The 25,855-nt window shown below is 36.7% G+C and overlaps 2 protein-coding genes across 4 annotated transcripts in view; one reads left to right on the forward strand and one right to left on the reverse strand.

Annotated features, from left to right (window-relative positions):
* DIAPH2 (diaphanous related formin 2) overlaps window positions 1–25,855 on the forward strand; it is a 941,635-nt gene that overhangs the window by 407,750 nt on the left and 508,030 nt on the right. The gene's annotated exons all lie outside the window — the stretch shown is intronic.
* On the reverse strand, window positions 22,533–23,346 carry LOC133242900 (large ribosomal subunit protein uL30-like). Its single transcript, XM_061409126.1, has one exon. The coding sequence runs from the start codon at window positions 23,329–23,331 to the stop codon at window positions 22,585–22,587; it is 747 nt and encodes a 248-aa protein (XP_061265110.1). The 5' UTR covers window positions 23,332–23,346; the 3' UTR covers window positions 22,533–22,584.

Genomic DNA, 25,855 nt, shown 5'->3' on the forward strand with positions numbered 1-25,855 from the left:
GGAAGTTCATGGTTCTCATATGTCTGAGGACTGGCATGGAGACTTTTAAGCATTACTTTGCTATCGCGTGAGATGAGTGCAATTGTGCAGTAGTTTGAGAATTATTTGGCATTGCCTTTCTTTGGGATTGGAATGAAAACTGATCTTTCCAGTCCTGTGGCCACTGCTGCATTTCCCAAATTTGCTGGCATATTGACTGCAGCACTTTCACAGCATCATCTTTCAGAATTTGAAATAGCTGAGCTGGAATTCCATGACCTCCACTAGCTTTGTTCATAGTCATGCTTCCTAAGGCCCACTTGACTTCACATTCCAGGATGTCTGGCTCTAGGTGAGTGATCACACCATTGTGATTATCTGGGTCATAAAGATCTGTCTTGTACAGTTCTTCTGTGTATTCTTGCCACCTCTTCTTAATATCTTCTGCTTCTGTTATGTCCCTACCCTTTCTGTCCTTTATTGAGTCCATCTTTGCATAAAATGTTCCCTTGATATCTCTAATTTTCTTGACGACATCTTTAGTCTTTCCCATTCTGTTGTTTTGCTCTACTTCTTTGCATTGATCACTGAGGAAGGCTTTCTTATCTCTCCTTGCTATTCTTTGGAACTCTGCATTTAAATGGGTATATCTTTCTTTTTCTCCTTTGCTTTTCACTTCCCTTCTTTTCACAGCTATTTGTAAGGCCTCCTCAGACAGCCATTTTGCTTTTTTGCATTTCTTTTTCTTGGGGATGGTCTTGATTCCTGTCTCCTGTACAATGTCATGAACCTCCGTCCATAGTTCATCACTCTGTCTGTCAGATCTAGTCCCTTAAATCTATTTCTCACTTCCACTGTATAGTTATAATGGATGGTCTAGTGGTCTTCTCTACTTTCTTCAATGTAATTCTAAATTTGGCAATAAGGAATTCATGATCTGTGCCACACTCAGCTCCCAGTCTTGTTTTTGCTTGCTGTATAGAGCTTCTCCATCTTTGGCTGCAAAGATAATCAGTCTGATTTTGGTATTGACCATCTGGTGATGTCCATGTGTAGAGTCTTCCTTTGTGTCGTTGGAAGAGGGTGTTTGCTGTGACCAGTGTGTTCTCTTAGCAGAACTCTATTAGCCTTTGCCCTGCATCATTCCGTATTCCAAGGCCAATTTTGTCTGTTACATCCGGGTGTTTCTTGACTTTCTACTTTTGCATTCCAGTCCCCTATAATGAAAAGGACATCTTTTTTGGGCATTAGTTTAGGAGGTCTTGTAGGTCTTCGTAGGACTGTTCAACTTCAACTTCTTCAGCTTTACTGGTTGGGGCATAGACTTGAATTACCATGATATTGAATGGTTCGCCTTGGAAATGAACAGAGATCATTCTGTCGTTTTTGAGATTGCATCCAAGTACTGCATTTTGGACTCTTTTGTTGACCATGATGGCTACTCCATTTTTTCTAAGGGATTCCTGCCCACAGTTGTTGATATAATGGTCATCTGAGTTAACTTCACCTATTCCAGTCCATGTTAGTTTGATGATTCCTAGAATGTCGACATTCTCCCTTGCTATCTCCTGTTTGACCACTTCCAATTTGCCTTGATTCATGGACCTGTCATTCCAGGTTCCTATGAAATATTGCTCTTTACAGCATCGGACCTTGCTTCTATCACCAGTCACATCCACAACTGGGTATTGTTTTTGATTTGGCTCCATCCCTTCATTCTTTCTGGAGTTACTTCTCCAGTGATCTCCAGTATCATATCGGGTACCTACCATCCTGGGGATTTCATCTTTCAGTGTCCTATCTTTTTGCCTTTTCTTACTGTTCATGGGTTTCTCAAGGGAAGAATACTGATGTGGTTTGCCATTCGCTTCTCCAGTGGACCACATTCTCTCAGACCTCTCCACCATGACCTGTCCATCTTGGGTGGCCCCATATGGCATGGCTTAGTTTCATTGAGTTAGACAAGGCTGTGGTCCATGTTATCAGATTGGCTAGTTGTCTGTCATTTTGGTTTCAGTCTGTCTGTGGTCTGATGCCCTCTCTCCGTGCCTACCGTCTTACTTGGTTTTCTCTTACCTTGGATGTGGGGTATCTCTTTACATAATGTATGTGTTAGCAAACCCAGATTTGGATGTTTGCTACTCATAAGCCAATAACTTGAGAGGTAAGTGTTAGTAGAAAGGGAAGGTGCTTTAATCTGAACAGCTGGCAATGTGGGAAGAAGGTGGACTCATGTCTAGAAATCAACTCTGAAGATTCTGCCTAGCCATGCTAGTTTTTAAAGGGGCAAAGGAGGAAGATTCTCAGTGAATCACTGAGGCTGTACGTCAGGTTCTCTATCATTCTCCATTGTGTGCAGACAGGCTGACTCTTTCTTCACATGTTGTCTTGCCTGAGTGGTCTGCCTGTGGGATTGCTAAGGGGGTTCTTGGTGTGTAGAGAGATACTCATTTTTTAACTGCTTAATTCTTCATTCTTCTTATCTAGGATATGAAACAACAGATTTAATAAGGCATGATATGTATTCTGTAGAGCATAAGTCAGAAGTTAGTTTCAGTTGCATAGTGATCTCATTCCTCTAATTAAGTTCTCTGACAGTTAGAGGGGAACAGAAATGGGCAAATAAAACAGGGGCAAAGGGGCTACTTTCTCATGTATGGGAATATTCCAGCTGGCTTTTTGTCCCCCAGAGAGCTCTGACTTGTGCTGGCTCTATTACTTTTCTGGAACCCATTCAAATATCCAGCTCTGAATCCATTGTGTAGGTTCTACAGGGCGCCACATGATTATGATTTCAAATGATATTTTATGTCTGAAAACAGATTTTATGATTTATAGAATTTACGGTTGCATCCTGACAAAACGATGTGAGTGAAGCAAAGGTCATACAATCCATTCCCTTGATTGTAGGCAATGCTCCTCCTAAGTCATTAAAGATGGATGGGTATCTATCGATTCTGCAGGGAAAAAAGATTCTTCAACTTCCTTCAATTATCCAGTTCTAGAGTATAATTATTCTTAATTTCAGGAAGTTCATGCATGTGTAATAGTAGAGCTCGTTTTTGTCTCCTCAATCCATCTTTGTAATCATTGATCTACATAGAACGTATTTTCATGGTTATCGACCATCTGTATTTTATGCAGCCTTTGAGTCTGCATGTGTTCCTGCACTGTACAAGGGTTTATGGCTTTAGAAGACTACAAGTATATCAATTAAGGTGATAATGGCATTAGTATTGAAAAATTTGAAAACATTTTTGTCTGAAATAACAACTTGTATTCACCACATTCATTTTTATAATTCTTAAGGGAAAATGAAACATTAGCAATGACAGTAACAGTCATAAAACATTTCTTTCTCACTTTGCATCTGGTGGAATAAATAGTTACTTTATGACATGCTACTGCAATCTCAAAATACTTATATATGTGAGCTGCTGTTCATTTTCATCTTTTCTTCTAACTGGTTAGAAGTAATTATTTTCCCCGTTCTCCACTGAGATTTTCTTTGGCCGTTGTGTGCTACTTACAGTCTGTTGGTAAAACGACATTTATTCCAAAGAAATGTGATGGTGATGACTGTTTATTTTCATCGCTTCTGTATCTATTGTTGATTAATACCAGTATTTCATTTGTCACCATTACTGATTGTGCTGTTGTCCACAGCTGATACCAGATTGGTTCACAAATGAAAAAGAGGTAGCTTTAAACAATTCATTATTTTTTTCTTGTACTAATCAGACTGTAAATCATATTTTAAAAATGCAGAAAAAAATATACTTTGAAAAAAAACACAATTTTATTAATAGTTGAGCATGGCGTGTCCTCAAAGATCGTATTTTATGCTGCCTTATAGACTTTAAGCCATGGTATAATTTCATTAAAATTCTGCCTTTTTCATACTACACATCTATCGGCTCTATAAGTGAGATGATGTTGGGGGTAGACCAGGAATTTTCTTGCAATTGTAAAACTTGCAAAGTGCCCTCATTTTCCTCAGACTTTCAGAACCCTGAATTAGAAAATGAGAAGCTGGGTTAGACCCAGATTCCCTACTCTCATTTGTAATTATGAGTTTACTTCTGCACAAAAAGGTGAAGTCCTTCAGCCCAAGAGAAACGGAGGGCAGAGCATCCAGGCTTCAGTGCCCTCAATAAATTAACAGAGATGGAGAACAATTGCACTGTTTTTTCCTGCTAGTTTCCTACTCTTTTTTAAAAAAATTCTATTTATTTTCTTTGAATCCAAAGATTGATGGCTAGTTCTATATTTGGGCTTCCCAGGTAGTGCCAGTAGTAAAGAACCCACCTGCCAATGCAGGTAGACATAAGAGATGCGAGTTTGATCCCTGGATCAAGAAGATCCCCTGGAGGAGGGAATAGCAACCCACTCCAGTGTTCTTACCAGGAGAATCTCATGGACAGAGGACCCTGGCAGGCTGCAGTCCATAGGGTTGCACAGAGTTAGACACGATAGAAGTGACTTAGCTTGCAGTCATATATTTAATGAAGTAAAAAACCTTTTTAATTGATTATATCTATAAAACCACCTTCTCTTTTTTATGTATTCAGTAGGTAAAATACTCAAAATATTTCTTTCTACATAAAAAGAAAAAATATTTACTTACTGTATTGTTTTTTCAGTGTTCTAATTCTAGATCTCCTGTGTAGATAAAAATGAACCTAGTTATCAAATCTAGTAAAGTTATATGATAGTTATGATATAATTTGCAGTAATATAGTATAGTTAACGGCTATGGCATACTTCGATACAGTGTAATATAGATACAATGTGGTGAATATTTTAATCTCTTTACATAATATTTTAGAGAGTCAGTCAGGAAGGAATACACAAAGGAGATTGAATGCTCTTTATTTCTTAAGCTCGGTGGTATACACATAGAATTATTATCTATGTATATATTTTTGTATATCTTAAATATTATACAATAAATAAAATTTGAAGCATTTGACAAGTGCTAAAAGTGTATGCTTAAGGCAGGGTTCCTTGACTTTGGCACTATTAACATTTTGGACTCAATAATTCTTTTTTGTTGAGTGTTGTCCTGTAAATTGTAGCATGTTGAGCTGCATCCTTAGCCTCTGCCCACTGGTTGCTGCTCCCTGACACCATTTGTGACACCAAAAATGCTTCAGATGAGACCCATGTCCCCTAGGGGCAAAATTATCTCTGAATGAAAACCACTGTCTGAAGAATTACTTTTATTTCTCAAATATAGGTAGTAAAGTTTCAGAATTTAATAAAATTCCAGTCATTTGCTTTTTTTCTATGTTAATTAAAAACTCTCAGGACAGAGAGTTTGGACATTGGTTAGTATAAGCAAGAGCAAAACTTAATTCTTTGTGTTTTTAAAAAAAATCTCTTTCCTAGGAATATAAAGTGTTCATGTTAAGTTCAAATTCTGAGAGAATTCATTCTCATTAAATTGCAAATAGACCTAATCAAGCATTGTTTAAAATATAGGTATTAATTATTTTTCAGAGGTGAATTCAGGCAGTTTTACTAGTATGATTTAACTTTTTTTTTTCCTTTATCACATACTAGGTGGCTTTTTGTTTTACATTAACAGTTTAATAGTGTTGAACAGTTCACTTTATACCATTTAAAAGACCTTATGGTGATTTTTTTTAATGTATGTCATTTAAGAAAGGCAAATAGTATAGTGATAACAACTTTCAATTTGGACCCAAAAAGCTGTGTCCAAATCCTAGCTCTGTCACAGCCATATGAACCTGAGAAGGTTACCTAACCTCTCCGGGCACATTGTCTTCTTCATCCTCTAAATAGCTGATGAGTCTGTTGTGAGAATTAAGTTAAATAACATCCCCTGAGGTGTCCTGACATGTAGCCCAGTGCTGGTTAAATAATAGTCATACAACAAATATCTTTTGAAGTGAGTGGGATCAGTTCAGTTAGGTTTGCTTTTTTTCCCCAAACATTTTCCTTCAAAATGTTTAATTGAATAGTCTCAGTTTTCGATGTTAATAGAATTCTGAGCAGAGTGATAATTCTCTTCTGGCTACTTACTTTCTATGCACTGTCTGGAAACTCAGAAATAAAGACATCAACTGAGGACAAAGAAAATCTCCAGGACTAGTCTACCATTTTTGAGAGGATAATTCAGAAGGCTCACTTCAACCTATTTGATCCTTTGGATCTCATTCCTTATTTTGTATTTCTGTTTATTTGCATGCTGGAAAGGTAAATGTAGTTTCCAAGTAGGCAAAAATACTTGAATTAAGATAGAACTGATTGATGGAGCTGACTCTGGGAGAATGACAGAGGTGAGACGGGAATTTCCGATGTGATCAAAACCTTTTAATATTTTTAAGTGTTCTGTAGATTTTTAATATTCCACTTGAATAAATGAAACAAAACTTTATCCATCAGTTGTTTCCCACAGTTTCACCATTGTTGAATTTATATTATTGTAAGATATTCATGTCTTCTTTTCATGTTACACTATCATTAAGCTTGAGATAAGTCTATTATACTATGAGGTCCTTAGCGCAAATGATCTGAAAATATTTTAAGTAAGTCCCTGGCATTTTTATATTTGGCTTTTATTTGTTTAGATGTGTTTTATTTTAGTATGCTGTGTAGTATTAGAATCATATATTTTACATTAGCATCATTTAAAATATATGAGAAAATATATGAAATCATGGTTTTATGAAATTTCCAACATATTACAGATTAAATTGTATATTTTAGTTTGAATATTAGTGAACAATATTTTATAAAAATTGAAGTATGTAAAATTGCAAACATGACTTTGTTCTAAAAGTTTGGTGGTATAAGAATTTGTCATATTAAACAGTTGATCAGAAATGTTGTGATCCATTCCAAATAATTATAGTTTAATAGCTACTTTGAATATTTGTTCCAATAAAGAATCACAAAAGATATTAAAAGTTTATGAGCTCACAAGCTTAGATGACGGTACTAAAATGTGGCCTGAAGAGTGCTTTGTGTTGGCCAGAAATAGGAGGGTGGGATTGCTATATGACAGCAAGGGAAGGGAAGACTTTTTAGATGGGTTTATCCTGCTGCAGATGGCTTTGTATGAAAGTTTGCAAGTGAGATTACCTCCTAGGAATGGTACACCAAGTGAGGAAAGGGAGGGGGGGATGAATTGAGAGATTGGGATTGACATATATACACTTGTTGTTGTTCGGTTGGTAAGTTGTGTCCAACTCTTTTTAACCCGATGGACTGTAGCCTGCCAGGTTCCTTTGTCCATGGGCTTCTCCAGGGAAGAATATTGGAGTGGGTTCCCATTTCCTTCTCCAGGGAATCTTCCCAGACCAAGGATTGAACCTGTGTCTCCTGCACTGGCAGGGACTGAGCCATCAGGGAAGCCCCCATATATGTATCCACTATTATGTATTAAATAGATAACTAATGAGAGCCTATTGTATAGCACAGGGAACTCTTCTCATTGTTCTGTGGTGACCTAAATGGGGAGGCAAACCAAAATAAAGGGGATATATGTATACATATAGCACATTCACTTTGTTTTACAACAGAAACTACCACCACATTGTCAGGGAACATTTAGCAGGAGGGTTCCTGCATTCTGTTTTCTATATCTTATAAATCCTCTGTTCCTTATCAGTTCCTGGCACTGGGAACAAGTAAAATGGCACACTGTTCCCAGGACTGATGTCATAGGATGAGACATGCATGAATCTCCATCAGCAAACATTCTCCTTATGACAAAACTGCTTAATCACAACCCTCTTTCTTGAGATATAGATTGTCGTCTGACCTTATGACCATTGTTAATACCTTGTTCCCTTGGTAATGGTTGCTGTACGTTTGGTTTTCTGATCTTTATCATTGTCGAAAGAAATTCCTTGTACAACAGCCCATATATACTCACAGAAAGATCATTAAAACACCCTTACTCCATCAGAGCTTGCGTCCCCGTGTCTGTCTCTCTGTCTGTCTGTCTTTCTTTCTCTCCCTCTCCCTCCGTCCCTCCCTCCCTCCGGCTAATTCTCTGGAGCATGGAAACCCACTGAGCTCACTCTCCTGCTCGGCCTTTCACGACCCCCTCGAGAGGGCACGCTGAGCCTTCATGAGTGGTGCAAGCCCTGTTCTAGGGTTTTATTGGTTATCTGCGTAAACCAGGGAATATTAGCTTCTTTCTCTCTTTCACTTTCTTATGGTTGTCTCCGGACCACCAGGTTCCAGTCCACTAAAGCAACTACGCATTCATGCTAAGTTGCTTCAGTCGTGTCTGACTCTGTGCGACCCTATGGACTGTAACCCGCCAGGCTTCTCTGTCCATGCGATTCTCCAGGCAAGAATAGTGAAGTGGGTTGCTGTGCCCTCCTCCAGGGGATCTTCCTGACCCAGGTATTGAACCTATATCTCTTATATCTCTTGCATTGGCAGGCAGGTTCTTTGCCACCAGTGCCACCTGGAAAACACAGAAAGCAACTACTCCAATAAATTAAAAAAATATATATGAACGAGAGCAGATGTGATTTAATGGAGAATTCTTCCTGTTGGAATTTTTTAAATATCTTATTTTTCCTTCTCTTCCAATTGTGGAACCTGTCTTCTGTGAGGTTTTTGATAAGGTGTGACCATTGTCTTCCAGACTGTACACACTGTACTCAGATTTAATTCTGCCTTTATACCTTGCTCATGGAATTAGACACCATCAAAAGTTAAAGTCAAAATTAACTTTATAAGTTCTCTTATTCATTTTCTTTATTTCATGGAAGGAAAAACCGAGGCTCAAAGAAGTTTACATCACACAGCCAATCTGGAATTACAACTCAGTTCATATGATGGCCAGTTGATTTAATTCTTTTTTTTTCCCTCCTGTTGTTTGGTCTGTTTTTTCCTGCTGTGATATGCAGATGGCTGAGGAAGTTGAGAGCTTACTTTTGGACAGGAATAAAAAATAGCCATAAAAGTTTACTAATTATACAGTTCATACAATAAAAAGTAGCCACAGAAGTTTACTAATAAAACAGTTCAAGCAACATCTATCATTGGAAGTCAGAGTAGAAATTAAATGATCTTTTAAAATATTTTCTTCTGGTATTAGGGTCATAGGATTTCATTTTTGCATTAATAAGCAGCATTTGAGTAAAATGAGAGTGTAGTTCAAATACTAATAACACCATCATTTATTTTATCTCGTATGAATGATTCAAAGTGATGGCCCCATTTAATGAAATTAAGTCTTTCAGCTCTCTGAGAAAAACAAGAGTAAATATTTTGGCCGTCATTTTATAATTTTCTTAAGTGTATATAGTTGAATAGAGTTGAAAAGGAAATAAGGTCTCTCCTCTTTTTCCTTGAATGTTGTGATGAATTGCTATATCATCTCCTTGGACTTTCTACTCTTCAGTGGCTTATTCTTAAAATACCACCCTTAATGTAGTGGGGTAGAAAAAAAAAAAACAAAAAAAACAGCAGCATCAAAACATTATGTTGGGTTTTAGTCATGTAAACCCTCTTCAAGCCATTTAAACTCTTGGGCAAGTCACTTAAATTGCACGTATGGTGGGGGGAGGGGGAATGTGTTCTTATAGAATTGGGTTATTTTACCAATTCCATATACTCATACATGCAAACTGTAGACACTAAACAAATAGAACAGAAGTATGGACAAGTCCCTTGGGTATCTACTTAGCTCTAATCTTTCACCTTTCCCTAGACATTAAGTAAAGGTAATTAACTCTCCACTTGAATGTCCAACCATCTCTTGAAAGACCATTCCCAAAAGAACTCATCTGTTTGTTCCATCCCCCAGATAAATATCTCCTTTCCTTATCTCCTGGAAATCTGTTCAGCCCTTCTCTCTCCTTTGACTCTGCCTGAGACTCATCCCAGCACATCATGCATTCTTACTGATACTTTGAAGATTTGTTAGAACCATTCTTACTTCCCATTCCCACAGGATTAGCCTTATCTCTCATCACTTCACTCATTTTACTGATATTACTTTGTTTCCTAGCTAATCTTTTTCTCTAGGCAGCCTCCAATCCAGTACATCTTACTTGACTCAGCTTGATTTTTCTTTTTCCTCCATCCATTCACTTTCTTCCTTAAGAAGCAGAAACAGTGATTGCCATCGGTTTTTAGTTGTTGTTTGTTTTAAATCCTGTAGAGAATCTCTAGTTAATTTCAAAGATTTGTTGAATTTCTAAGTCTTGTTTTTTTATTAATTTTATTGAAGTATAATTGATTTACAATGTTGTGTGAGTAATTTGTACATGACTTGACTTTGCCTTTCTCCATGTCTTTGCATCCTTTGTCTTTCATATCTTTAAAAATGTGACTTAAAACCCACCTTCTTCTAGAAATGCTCTGTATTTTCTATGCCAAACTGAATATTGTCTGTTCTTCTTCTGTGCGTTTGTACTATTATATTCATAGTTTTTTCTAGTGGTATTTGAAAATGATCTTTCATGTGATGCTGACATTCTGAACTATAGCATAAGCATTCTCTGTTTTAGTAATTTTTTCAGTTCTTTTTGAACCAATCAGATGCATGGCATTATATTCTGTTTATATGAAATACTCTGTTATCATCTCATTTGGTGGCATTTTAGAGATTATCCAAATATTAGACTGACCCTGTGTGTAGGGCCATATTGAGGGGTTGAGCAGTCCATCCTAGTATTGGTGTCAGATTTATGTATTTCTGCTTCTTGACTGTTTAATTCTGTGTTGTCTCTCAGGGTTTCTGAGAGCTATAGAAACCACCCCAGCCTCCATTGTTGAACCAGAGGACCTTATAAAACTAAGCATGAGGATTCCATACAGGGTCAAGCAATACTTATATGGAACCTACTATAGTATAGTAGGTGTTTCTGTCAGTTCTTAATGTTTCTGTCACAATCGACTGTGAAGTGAAAGTTCTTTTGCACTGAGTGGTGAAAACTATCATAGTGTATAAAGTTTCTCCAGCCCCAGATGGCTTTTTTGGAGGGAGTGTCTTTTAGGCAAAGGGATGGTGGTGGTCTCCATTAACCTAAATTTATGCAAATTGTTTTTGGCACATTAAATCCAAAGGCAACAACCACTAGATCTAGTTTATGTAAGTTCCATGATCTGAATAAATTAAAAAAACAAAATCATGGCTACTTTCAGATGAACAGATTTTGTGTTGGTGAAGAACAACATCACACATAGGGAACCTTGGGTTATCAGTCGCTTTAAATCCACAAATAACATCTCAACTAATATAAAGGCAAGGTTCTGCCCAGGATGCATATAATATGAACACATGCTTGCCCTTTGGACCAAGGGACATGTCAGCAGTCTAGAGAAGGGTTGAGCTTAAGCAGGAGTTTGGGAACGTTTATCAGAGATAGTCCTCAGATCCTGAACATATGGGCTTCTTTTATTTGATAGCATGCCCAGGTCTCCTTAAAAGAGCCAACAGGTCACGAGTCATAAAGAGGACAGACTTTCAGAGGATGAACAATTAGTTGATGGAGTGAACAGCCACATTGTAGTGGATGCGTAGTGCAGCACCACATCTAAAGGGAAGCCAAGATCCCCCAAAGTGATCCCTCTAACCAGCAAAAAACCACGCATGGCATAACAAAGGTATTGGGTGAACTTATATTGATACATTGTCTTATTTGTGATTAATAGTCATTTTATTTTTGTAGAATTTGTCATTGGCATTTGTTCTAGATCCTTTCTTTGTATAGTGTAATCCATTGTTTTGCATTTGATGATGGAATAGTGGTAAAGTTTTCTCAGTGAATGTTTACAAATAAACATTAACACATGTTAGTAGTTGGGAAAACAATCAGTTTTTGAGGATTCCAATGAAAACTGTTACTGGTTTAGAAACTTAGTGCCCCAGGCCAAAAATACTCTATGGGTTATTTTCAATAAATAATGTGAATACTGCTTCGAGGGCAAAATATTTCAAGCAAAACTAGATATGTGATTTGTTGTAGGATTTTTTCAATTTTTGTTCAATTAGCACTCCTCGGTTTATGCTGCGAATGAATGCCTAAGCATGAACATTGTTCAGGATTGTCTCATTGTCTCTTATCTTACTCTTTTTAAACTCAATGGAATATTTAGAAAGAGTCAACAAAAAGCCAAAAATTATTTTTCCTTAAAAAAATAAGTAAAACAAGTTTAGACAAAATGAATTAAAGTCTTGGGAATTATTACTTTGCTTGCAGAGGTAAAGTATACTGAGGAGTAAGTCTAGATTTTGCAAATATGAAGTCATTATATAGATAATGATGAACAGCTGAAAAATGCCCCTCACTGGCTCAACAGAAGAAATCAATATCAAATTGAATCAGATGAGTAGAAGCCTAAGTCCCGCACTGTAACGTTTTAAGGCAAAAATGTGAACTCTCCCTGAATAATCAAGAATATTTGAGGACATAAGATTGAATTAAGTTTTACAAAAAATCATTTGGGACTCCTCCTCTAATATTTGGCTGTATGTATGCACTTCAAAGCATAGCATTAATAAGGTGTAACCATATGAGCCCACTTCGATTGAAGCCCATTGTTTATCCCTTCACCCTGGAAGAAACTGCTTTTCTGAACCTTGGTCTCATCCTCCCATGCTTTTCTTTATACTTTTATTACATAGGAATGTATATCCCTAAAACATATATGCTTAGCTTTGACCTTTCTGAAAATTTTGAATGAGTAGAATCATTCTACATACATGTTCTATTATTAGCTTTTATAACTTTTTGAGACATCCCTTTTGATGTATGTAGCTATTTTTTTTCCATTTTTTTCATGATATTGTTTTCCATAGTATGAATATTGCATGATTCATTTCCCCATTATCCTTTCAGGGAATGTTTGGATTATTCCTCAGTTCAATTCAGCCACTCAGTCGTGTCTTACTCTTTGTGACCCCGTGGACTGTAGCACGCTAGGCCTCCCTGTCCACCACCAACTCCCGGAGTCCACCCAAACCCATGTCCATTGAGTCAGTGATGCCATCCAACCATCTCATCCTCTGTCATCCCCTTCTCCTCCTGCCTTCAGTCTTTCCCAGCATCAGGGTCTGATTGAAACTCTAAAGTGTTGGAACTCCAGCTTCAGCATCAGTCCTTCCAGTGAATATTCAGGACTGATTTACTTTAGGACTGACTGAGCTGATCTCCTTGTAGTCCAAGGGACTCTCAAGAGTCTTCTCCAACACCACAGTTCAAAAGCATCAATTCTTCAGTGCTCAGCTTTCTTTATGGTCCAACTCTCACATCCGTACATGACTGCTGGAAGTACCATAGCAGTCTGGAAGTACCATATGCTGGAAGTACCATACCATAGAAGTACCAAGTAATGTCTCTGCTTTTTAATATGCTGTCTAGGTTGGTCATAGTTTTCCTTCCAAGGAGCAAGTGTCTTTTAATTTCATGGCTGCAGTCACCATCTGCAGTGATTTTGGAGCCCAAGAAAATAAAGTCTCTCATTGTTTCCCATCTATTTGCCAGGAAGTGATTCAATTGCATGTCATAATCTTAGTTTTTTTAATGTTGGGTTTTAAGCCAGCTGTTTCACTCTAATCTTTCATTTTCATAAAGAGGCTCTTCAGTTCCTCTTCATTTTCTGCCATAACGGTGTTATCATCTGCATATCTGAGGTTATTGATATATATTGAAAAGGAAAGCTATACCCATCTGAATGCAGAGTTCCAAAGAATAGCAAGGGAGAGAAAGCCTTCCTAAGTGACAATGCAAAGAAATACAAGCTGATTCTAGAGTCTTATAATTACTGAATTATGGTATGTGTACTTCTTCTGCTTTACCAAATAATGCCAAATTAATTTGTGGAATGCTTATATTAATTTATACTACTAAAGCGGTATGAGAGTTCTCATTACTTTAAATGAGTAATTCTCATACTTAGTTGTGTATTAATAGCATTTAGGGAAACTTAAGAAAATACCATTGCCTTGACCCCCTACCCCCAGACCAACTCAGTGATAATTTGGGAAGATGGGACCCAGGTATCATTTTCTCTTAGCTTTATTGAGATAAAATTGTATACCAAAAACTGTACTCATTTAGTGTTTATACTTTAATCAGTTTGGACATATTCATATACCCATGATACCATCACTACATCAAAGTAATAAACACATTCTTTATCTCCAAAAGTTTCCTTGTGTCCATTTAAGTTTTTGTTTTTGTGGTATGAACATATAATATGAAATCTACCCTCAGCAAATTTTAAGGTGCACAATACCATGTTGTAGATCTCTAGAACTTACTCATCTTGTAAAACTTAACTTTATAACCATTTAACAACCCCTCATTTCCCCCTCCTCTCATCCCTGACAATCATGATTCTATTTTATACGTCTATAATATAATTTGCCTATTTTATATACTTCATTTAAATAGAGTGGTGCAGTGTTTGTCCTTCTGTGACTAACTTATTTCAGGTAACATAATGTATTCTACCTCCACCTATCTTGTCATAAATGGTAGGCTTTCTTTATTTTTAAGGCTATATAATATTCTAGTATTGTGTACACATGTGTGTGTATATATATAGTATTTATGTACATACATGTATTCATATATATATATTATATATAATATATATATATCACTTTCTTATCCATTTATTTGTCAGTAGACAATTGAGTTTTTTCCACATCTTGGGTATTGTGAATAATGCTGCAATTACCATGGGTGTGCAGGTATCTCCTCAAGATCCTTATTTCAGTTCTTTTGGATATATACAGAGAAGTGAGATTGCTGGATCATTTGGTAATTCATTTTTTTTTTAAATTTTATTTTATTTTTAAACTTTACATAATTGTATTAGTTTTGCCAAATATCAAAATGAATCCATCACAGGTATACATGTGCTCCTTGCATATTCTTTCCCATAGTGACTGCAGTGTTTTATATTTTTACCAACAGCATACAAAGTTTATAGTTTTCCCCAACCCTTACCAACACTTATTATTATTATTATTTTTTTTGTAATAGCCATTCTAGCAGGTATGAAAGTGAAAGTCACTCAGTCATATCTGACTGTTTGCGACCCCATGGACTATACAGTCCATGGAATTCTCCAGGTCAGAATACTGGAGTGGGTTCTAGTATTACCGTTCCCTTCTCCATGGGATCTTCCCAACCGAGGGATCAAACCGAGGTTTCCACATTGCAGGTAGATTCTTTACCAGCTGGGCCACCAGAGAAGCTTGGTTTTGATTTGCATTTCCCTGACCAACCTAGATAGCATATTCAAAAGCAGAGACATTACTTTGCCAAGAAAGGTTCGTCTAGTCAAGGCTGATGGATGTGAGTCTCAGTGAACTCCGGGAGTTGGTGATGGACAGGGAGGCCTGGCATGCTGCTATTCATGGGGTCGCAGAGAGTTGGACACGACTGAGCGACTGGTCTGATCTGATCTGATGATTAGTAACATTGAACACCTTTTAATGTACATGTTGGCTATTTCTATGTCTTTGGAGAAATGTCTTAAGTCCTCTGTCCAATTTTTAAACAGGATTATTTGGTTTCTTGCTAATGTATTGTAGGAGTTATTAGTATATTTTGGAAATTAACTTTATCAGATCTATGGTGTGTGAGTATTTTCTCCTATTCTTTGGTTACCTGTTCTAGTGGTTATTTTCTTTGCTGTTCAGAGAAATTCTTTAGTTTGATGTAGTCCCATTTTGTTTCTCTTTACTTTTGTTGTCTTTGCTTTTTGTGTCATGTTCTTGAAATCATTGCCAAGACCAAAATGATTCAACTATCTCTCTATGTTTTCATCTCTTATGTTTAAGTGTTTAATCTATTTTAATTTGATTTTTCTGTAAAGTGTGAAATAGAAGTCCCAATTTCTTTCATTGTTGTTACTGTTTGATGAATACCCACTTTTTCTAGAACCAGTTGTTAAATAGACTGTAATTTTCCCATCATGTATTTTTGAACCCTTGTCAAAGATCTGTTACATGGATTTATTTATGGGTTCTCAGTTGTTTCCTGTAGGTCTGTCTTTATCTCAACACCATGCTTCTTTTGGCTACTAAAGCTTTGTGATATATTTTAAAAATCAAGAAATGAGATTATTCTAGCTTTATTCATTTTTCTCAAGATTGCTTTGGCCATTCTGAGTGCACCATTTTTTTTTAAAATCTTCCAAGGTTATTTTTATGTGAAGATGGTATTTAAAGCCAATGTCTTACACTCCAAATTATGTAGAAATTTTGTATGTTTTTCCAGGGAGATATGAATAAAGAATCTCATTTTTTGCATTGAAATCTTTTTCTTGAGTATAAATGAATTGAAGCCCCCTTGACACCATTGGTGGGCCAATTGTGGGCCATTTGTGTTTCATCTGCTTTAAAATGCTTCATTTAGTCTTTTGTCCATGTTGGAATACTTTGGTGTTGCTTTTCTTTTTTGTTTTGTCTGATTTCTTGATACATTTGGAATATTAGTTTTCTATTGCTTGCATATTTCAAATAGTTCCCAATTTTCCTGTCTTTTTCCCCCTTTTTTTTCATGGTATCTTTTCTGGAACATTTCTTGCTAATTGTAATGTACATTAATTCATCATTCTTTTAGTCTTTGTGCTTTTATGTCTGATGTAAGAAATTCCTTTCTTATCTAAGGTCATGCAGTTATTATTCTTATATTTGCCTCTAAATGTTTTAAAAAGATTGTCATTTACCTTAAATCTTTAGTCTACCCGGAATTGATTTCTGTGTATACTGTAAAGAACAGAATTTCATATTTTTACATGTGAATAACACTTGTGCCAGCATTATTTATTAAATAATAGGGGAAGTCAATCACATTTTCTTTTTCCAAGAATCTATTGATGATTCTTCATTCCACCGCATAAATTTTATAATCAGCATGTCAGACTCCAGCAACAGCACAAATTTTGTTTGGGTATTTTATTGGAATTACTTAAACTTTGGGGACAAATTTGTGTATATTGAGATCCATATAATACATGATTCTTCCTATTCTGAATGTGGCATGTGTATCTGTTTACTTATTCATTACTTTCAACATCCTTTTTCCACACTCTCCTAAATTATCTGTTGTTACTTCTTATTTTGATTAGTTTTAAAAGTTAACAAGGTAGACATTGTTTTGCTGACTTACAGAGGTTTGCTTAGATTTACTCACATATTTCACTGTCATGAATACCTTCCTTCTTCAATGAAAGAACTTCCTCCTGGGATCATTTTACTTCTTGCCGAAGCACATCTTTTTAAAGTACCTTTAGTGAGATTCTGGACATAGTAAAAATTCTATTTGCTTGAAATTGTATTTATTTCATCTTTGTTATTAAAAGATATATTCAATGAGTATGTAATTCTAGCTTGCAAAAATTTCTTTCTTATCTATATGAACAAATTATTTCACCATATTTTGGCTTTGGTTTTGTTAAGCAAGCTGTAGTTTAAATTGACATTCCTTGGAGGTAACCTGCCTGTTCTATTCTTCTATCTTTTTTGGTTTTTGGTATTTTATAGTTTTATTAAGATGTGTCTAGGTGTGGATTTTTTCATCCTTATGTTTATCTTGATTGATTGGCTTCTTGAATTTAAAGTTTGTTCTGCTCCATCAATTCTGGAAAATTTTTTAGCAATTTACATTTAGAATATTATCCTTCTCCCATGCTGTCTATTCCTGCCTACTGTTAACTCCAATTGCTTATTTTGAACATTCACACTCTCTTTTGGGTTTTTTTTTTTTTTTTTGATTGTTTAGTTTTACATCTCTTTTGTATTTTGTCTTTATGTACTGTAATCTAGAGCATTTCTTTCAGGTTTATCTTTCAGTTTACTAATTCTTTTGTGATTTGTACCTAATCATCTGTTTTTCCTCTCCAGTAAGCTTTCTAATGTCACTTATTGTATTTCTTATATCTAGAAGTTCTTTGTTTATTGAATATTCTTACATCTTTAAGGTCTACATCTTTATAGGTCTAATTCTATTGTTTTTGCTCACTCTTACTAATGTTTGTTTACTTCTTTCTGTATCATCTGTATTTTTATTGTGAACTAATGACTTCCTTGGTGGCACTAGTGGTAAAGGAACCACCTGCCAATGCAGGAGACATAAGAGACCAGATTTGATCCTTGTATGGAGAAGATCCCCTGGAGAAGGGAATGGCAACCCACTCCAGTATTCTTGCCTGGAGAATCCCATGGACAGAGGAGCCTGGAGGGCTACAGTTCATGGGATTGCAAAGAGTCGGACAAGAACTGAAGCTACTTAGCATGCAATGATTGCTGAGCCTTTTTGGAAATGTTTTGAAACTGAAGTATAAAGATACTTTTCTTCCTGGAAATTTGCATGAATGACTGCCCATTATATGGGAACACTGCCAAAATGCAATCACTTTAAATTCTCAACGTGTTTCTTAATAACTAGGTATTTTAAATTCTGACTAAAACCTGCATGGGCCTGGCTTGTGGTTAGAGGTTTACAGGGAGACACTGGTTACTCCTCCAGGTGTCCACAGTCAAGGAGAAAACAGACAAGACCCTGTGCTCTTTTTCTCTGTGGGTTGGCCTTCTTTGTTTTGTTCGTTTGTTTTGTTTTTCTTTAAGTCCTTCACTGGAGAGATTATCTCTTGGGGTTTTAGATGTACATCAGAACCAACTTTGCCTATACCTTCTGAAAGCTCTAGGCTTTGTGTACCATCCTATGTTTGAGGACCATTAAAGTTAAAAACTTTAGAACACTGGAAACTGGTGGGTTTTCCTGGGGCAGAGTTGGCTTTCAGTGTTTGGTTATATCTCTGGATTAATGCTTTCCTTTAGTTTGATTTCTTTGAGCAGAGGTGGGGGGTGGATATTGTAAATTGCTTGACAGCTTATGTTTTCATATGAAGTTATTTTTAAGAATTTTATGCATTCTATAAATTGACAGTCCCTAGACAATTTGACTACCCAATTGACTAGGGTAACTAGCTAGAAACAGAAGTCTTTTCTAAAATATCTCAATGACTCTTTTATTCGAAAGTTGGAAGACCTGCCACTGTATTCGAATCAGTATGTTTTAAGTTCCACAGATGCCAAATATTGTTTCTCCTTAGTTAAAACAAAAACATGTTGTCAGCTTGGAAAGGGTACTTGATGTGTCAAAAAATGTCCAGGATAGTAGATGCTTCACATGGATTTTCTGTTTCTTTAACCAAAGGTACAACTTAGATATAACTATCTAACTAAGGTATAACTAAAAAGAGAAGCGAAAAGCAAAGGAGAAAAGGAAAGATATACTCATTTGAATGCAGAGTTCCAAAGAATAGCAAGGAGAGATAAGAAAGCCTTCCTCAGTGATCAGTGCCAAGAAATATAGGAAAACAATAGAATGGGAAAGACTAGAGATATCTTCAAGAAAATTAGAGATACCAAAGGGACATTTCATGCAAAGATGAGCACAATAAAGGGCACAAATGGTATGGACCTAACAGAAGCAGAAGATATTAAGAAGAGGTGGCAAGAATACACAGAAGAACTGTACAAAAAGATTTTCATGACCAAGATAATCATGATGGTGTGATCACTCACCTAGAGTCAGACATCCTGGAATGTGAAGTCCAGTGGGCCTTAGAAAGCATCACTACGAACAAAGCTACTGGAGGTGACGGAATTCCAGTTGAGCTGTTTCACATCCTGAAAGATGATGGTGTGAAAGTGCTACACTCAATATGCCAGCAAATTTGGAAAACTCAGCAGTGGCCACAGGACTGGAAAAGGTCAGTTTTCATTCCAATCCGAAAGAAAGGCAATGATAAAGAATGCTTAAACTACTGCACAATTGCACTCATCTCACACGCTAGTAAAGTAATGCTCAAAATTCTCCAAGCCAGGCTTCAGCAATACGTGAACCATGAACTTCCAGATGTTCAAGCTGGTTTTAGAAAAGGCAGAGGAACCAGAGATCAAATCGCTGACATCAGCTGGATCATGGAAAAAGCAAGAGAGTTCCCGAGAAGCATCTATTTCTGCTTTATTGGCTATACCAAAACCTTTGACTGTGTGGATCACAATAAACTGTTGAAAATTCTGAAAGAGATGGGAGTACCAGACCATCTGACCTGCCTCTTGAGAAACCTGTATGCAGGTCAGGAAGCAACAGTTAGAACTGGACATGGAACAACAGACTGGTACCAAATAGGAAAGGAGTACATCAAGGCTGTATATTGTCTCCCTGCTTATTTAACTTATATGCAGACTACATTATGAGAAACACTGGGCTGGAAGAAGCACAAGCGGGAATCAAGATTGCTGGGAGAAATATCAATAACCTCAGATATGCAGATGACACTACACTTATGGCAGAAAGTCAAGAACTAGAGAGCCTCTTGATGGAAGTGAAAGAGGAGAGTGAAAAAGTTGCCTTAAAGCCCAACATTCAGAAAACTAAGATCATAGCATCCGGTCCCATCACTTCATGGGAAATAGATGGGGAAACAGTGGAAACAGTGGCTGACTTTATTTTTGGGGCCTCCACAATCACTGCAGATGGTGATTGCAGCCATAAAATTAAAAAACGCTTACTCCTTGGAAGTAAATTTATGACCAACCTAGACAGCATATTAAAAAGGAGAGACATTACTTTGTCAACAAAGATCTGTCTGGTCAAGGCTATGGTTTTTCCAGTAATCATGTATGCATGTGAGAGTTGGTCTTTAAAGAAAGATGAGCACCAAAGATTTGATGCTTTTATACTGTGGTGCTGGAGAAGGCTCTTGAGAGTCCCTTGGACTGCAAGGAGATCCAACCAGTCCTTCCTAAAGGAAATCAGTCCTGGGTGTTCACTGCAATGACTGTTGTTGAGGCTGAAAGTCCAATAGTTTGGCCACCTGACGTGAATATCTGACTCATTTGAAAAGACCCTGATGCTGGGAAAGATTGAGGGCAGGAGGAGAAGGGGATGACAGAGGATGAGATAGTTGGATGGCGTCATCGACTCAATGGACATGATTTTGCATAAACTCTGGGAGTTGGTGGTGGACAGGGAGGCCTGGCTTGCTATGGTTCATGAGTCGCAAAGAGTCGGACACAACTGAGCAACTGAAGTCATTGAACTGAACTAAGGTATATCCAAATGCTTCAACATTTGTTTTGCATATGAAAAATGGGAAGTAAATACTTAACAGTAGCCAGTCAAGTATGTTTCTATTACAACTGTTTTGAACTAATTGGAATGATTTACAGTATTACAATGATTTTGGAAAAAGAAGCCACCTCATGTTTGTGTATAGATTCTCTTTCTAAACAGTGAAGTGTTTCTGCCTTTAGATTTGCATAGGAGTTGTGGCATTCTGATGTGGCACATTTCATTGAACAGTATGGCCATTCTCTAGTACACTCAGTTTTCATAGTCTGCACTAACTTGCTTTGTTCCATATGCCTAAACAAAAATCATGGCTGAAAAACACTGAGTTCTTAATGCGAAATGATTGAATATTGTATTAGCATACACCTGTATACTTGAATGAAATTTCTAGATTGTCCTTTGGGATATTCAACTAAAGTACGTTGCACGGTTATCATTTCAAGAACTGTAAGATGTTAGTAGCCTTCTAACTTCAAACCTATCCAACATAGGTGTCTTGGCTATTGGGGTAGGATTCTGCTTTTGAAACATTTATATGTAATATTTTATAGCAGTGCATCCTTGTATTTGTTTGTCATGGCCATGATGAAGTGATACCTAATGAAAGCAGAGTGTACCTAAATAACATACTATACTCCTGACACCTATTTTAAGTAATATAAATCTTCTGTTATATACCTGAGAATATCAGTTTGTATCCTTATTGTGAAAAAGATATTTTGTGTTTAATTTGAAATATGTTAATTCAACATACATTATAGTTATATGTATATAACTGGATGTGTACTATACTTAGGCAGACTATAGTACATTTAGACAAGGCCATATCCACCTCATATGCTATTTAATATTCATAATGAGTCATTCATTCTGTATATTCTCTACATTTTTTAAATTCTTAATGTCACCTTTAAGGTTTAATATGATTTTCAAGTTTGTTTTTGAGTATAGAGTGGAACATAAACAAAATAGAAGATAATTAGCATCAAAGGAATTAATACTTTTAGTAATTATCTTTCAGATTAATTGTAAATCATGCAAGTCATTTTAGAAAGCAATACATTTCTGTAAATAGGATCATGACATTAGTAGTGGGAGTTGAAATTTTTATGTACAAAGTATTCACAATTTTTCTTTCTATAATTATAGAAGTTGTAAATATATCTACAATCTCTATTAATCTAATACAGAATGAGAACACTTTGATGAATTTAATTGAACTGAAATTAGGAAAGTTTAGATACACATGATTTCTATGGCCCAGATTTTTGGCTGCAGAATGTAAAATAAGGGTTGAATTCCAAAGAGATTTTGACAGATTATGAGACTGACGTGCTGCCTACTGCGCTAAGAGGGCAGATGAGATTTTGACAGAAAGAATCATCAGAACTTGTGAAAAAGTGAAACGGAAAGTGTTAGTCACTCAGTCTTTTTTTTTTTTTTTTTCAATTTGTTTCGATTGTTTATTAACCAGATTACAATAATAATCCTGGTAGATACCTTAGTTCATCCTTCTAATAAGCCTGTTGATCTGGTCTTCCCTGTTGCCAGCATCTCCATCTTCTACAAAATGGGTGGTCTTTTTCTTCATTCCACCTCGTGGAGAAGACAATTTAAAGGGCCACAGGAAGTTGTTTGCTTCTTTGAAACGTTTTCCAACGGTATAGATCTCATGAATCAGATCCTCCATGCAGATGATTCCATATTTCCCAAGAGATCGAGCAATCAATGCGTTGTCTGTCAGGGCAATTCGCTTTTTGTTGATTTTGCCATAACCACGCTTGTAAATCAATTCATTTACAGACTTCAGATTTGGGTACCCCCATGCAATGTATGGCTCCACAATTCTCAGCATGTTAATTGATGCCTTGTTGAGCTTCACAAAGGTGCCGTTGAATATCTGCCGGAGGCGAAGGAGCTGCAGCACCTTTCGAACCTTTGGGCTCACACCGTTGATACCTCTGATCCTGATGACAAACGCCAATTTGGGTTCTGCGGGTACATAGAAGTTACCGGCTTTTCGTGCCATCCTAGCCATTCGAATTTCAGTTCTGTACATCTGCCTGTATTCCTTGTGGTAATGCTTAGCTTTTTCATAGATAAGCTTCCTCCTTGCCTTTCGAAGCATCTTGTGGGCAAACCTCTTTCTCAGTCGCTTGATCTTAAGCTCTGCGAAATTCTTCCGCTTTTTCTTAAGGATTTCTGGCACAGCAGGAACCTTTTTTTTCTTCCCTTCTGCACCCTCCATGGTTCCAGCCGGGAAAGAACTAGTCACTCAGTCTTGTCCAACTCTTTGCGACCCCATGGAGTGGAGCCTGCCAGGCTCCTTTGTCCAGGGAATTCTCCAGAATTCTCAAGAATATTGGAGTGGGCTTCCATTCTCTTCTCTAGGGTGTCTTCCCCACCCAGGGATAGAACTCTGGTCTCCTGCATTGCAGGCAGGTTCTTTACCATCTAAGCCACCAAGGAAGCCCTCAGAACTTGTAACTGAGTGACAAACTCCAGTTCGAAAGCTTAGAGGATGGAGAGGATGCCAGTCCTATTGGCAGAATGGGGCCTTTAGGAGAAGCTGGTAAGGTAAGGGATCAGAGTGAAGATAAATTCTCCTTTAGATTTGTTGAATTTGCAGTAATGATGGTTCATGGAAGTAGGACAGGCTGTCGGTTTGAAATATGGAACTTAGGAATTGGCAGGAATGCTGAGGGCTGGAGCTGTTCATTTGGTGATATTAGTGCTGAGGTGATATTGAGAAGTATGCCTACTCTGGTCAAGTTGAAGATCAAATTGGTAGGAAACATGTAAAAGACTGCCTCTTTGTAAGATATAATTGTCATACTCCAAGGTCATGAATTTTCTCACCATGTTTTCAATTCTTGTCTTTAATCAACTAACATTTTTTGAAAGGAGTACTTCCACAAGGAGGTTTAGAAAACCTCTCCCTGAGTGTTTTAGACCATTTAGTTAGCATTTTAACATATCTTAACAGATGCTTATAGTCTGTTTTAAGAGTTACAGAAATGATAGGAATTCCAAACCAAAAGAGGGAATTGCAGCATGACCTCTTGACAAGAAATGCATTTTGGGTCAAATGCAACACAAATGACTGTCAGTCATATGTTGATTATGGTCTCACTGTGTAGGCAGGAGTATACACAGTCCTGATCTGTCATTTTCACGAGGGCAGAATCTCTAGTGGTTAACGTGGTGGCAATCACAGAATCGGCAGCTAGTATATACTAGCTGAATGGATGGATGAAATACAAAATAAATATAGATCCAGGCCTAGCATCAAAGTGTGTGCCTTTTAAGTCAAAGCGAAGAACTAGAACACATGAATATGATTTCAGAACATTAAAATACACACATACAATTTAAGACATGCCACGAGAAAGTGTTGCACAACATATAGTAAGTTATAGTAGTTTATGGATTGAGCTTTTGACCAGGCAAAATAGGAGGAAGTTTCCATTAAGATCACAGAGATTTATCCAAGACTTACCCATTTCTTCTCTGAATTTTTTACAAAATAAAATATTTGACAACATAAGTTAAAATAATACTGATATATGTGTGTGTATATATATATATATATGTGTGTTTGTGTGTGTGTTTGTCTCCTATATATAAATAGAATTCTGTGTATACATATGCACTTAATGGTAGAATTTTAAAAGAATAAACAATAAATTATAAAAAAAAGAAATATTGGCCCCAATCCATTTACATAGGGAATGATAGGACTTAATCACAATGAACCTAACTCGACTTCCCTACTACTAAAATGACTTAATGAGATATAAGACAAAAAATAAAGGTTATGTTTTGGAAAGCAGGAAAGGGCATTATGGTTCAGTACCTTCACTTAACTAACCTTTAAGTGTGCAATTAACATTTAAAAGAAATAAAGTTTTGAAAGAATTCTAGAGTCATTGCAAAAATGTAAAAAAGGAGTTAAAAGCCAATGGTTTTTAGGAGAAATCCCTTTAGATAACTGTGACAGTCATCAGAAAGTGAATTTGTGATGTGTAAAAAGAGGAAGCAAAATCTGCTCGTTTGATGACAGAGTAACTGCTTTCCCCTTTGTTGTTTTCTTTGTGAACTTCAGCTCATTGACATTTTCTAAGATGAAATTTTCATACTGACCTAGAATTGATCTTTTAAACACAAATCTTAGACTGTTTGAAAGAAGATTCTCAGTAGTAAGTAGGAGCAGCGGGACAGAAAAATAGAAGGGTTGAAACTTTATAGGATATTTGCCTATTAATTCACAATTTGTCAGAATATAAGTTGTCTTTAAAAATTTATAATTTCTAGCCTCTGCTATTACAAACAGCTTTCCCCTTTCAGTATAGGGGGTGTCTGAACTCTTCTTTGCAATTTATTTATAGATCTTAAGTAGCCATAGTATCAACATGGCAACTAAACAAAAGCTATTTACAGTTGTTTAATTGGGCAATATGACATTTAAACACTAGCCCAATCCACATCTGTTCACCTGTGGTTTGCTTCCTCTTGCTCCTAGCTGCTGTTGCAAGACCTTAACTTTTCAAAAACTATCTCCATTAGATGTTTCTATGGCTCTCAAGGAATAGCTTCCAGATCTTATGAACTAATTTGTCAGCTTTCATGTAGCTGCTGTGGGTGATTTTCCTCATTTCCTATTTTGATCCCTTTCCTTGGCATCATTGTGAGTGGGAAGAGGAGAGGAGTTTCCCATGGGGCATAGCTGCTATGCACTGAAGCCCTCTCCATGCCAAGGGTGTGGAGTGTCC

This window comes from Bos javanicus, chromosome X (assembly GCF_032452875.1).
Source record: "Bos javanicus breed banteng chromosome X, ARS-OSU_banteng_1.0, whole genome shotgun sequence".
Taxonomy (NCBI): Eukaryota; Metazoa; Chordata; class Mammalia; order Artiodactyla; family Bovidae; genus Bos; species Bos javanicus.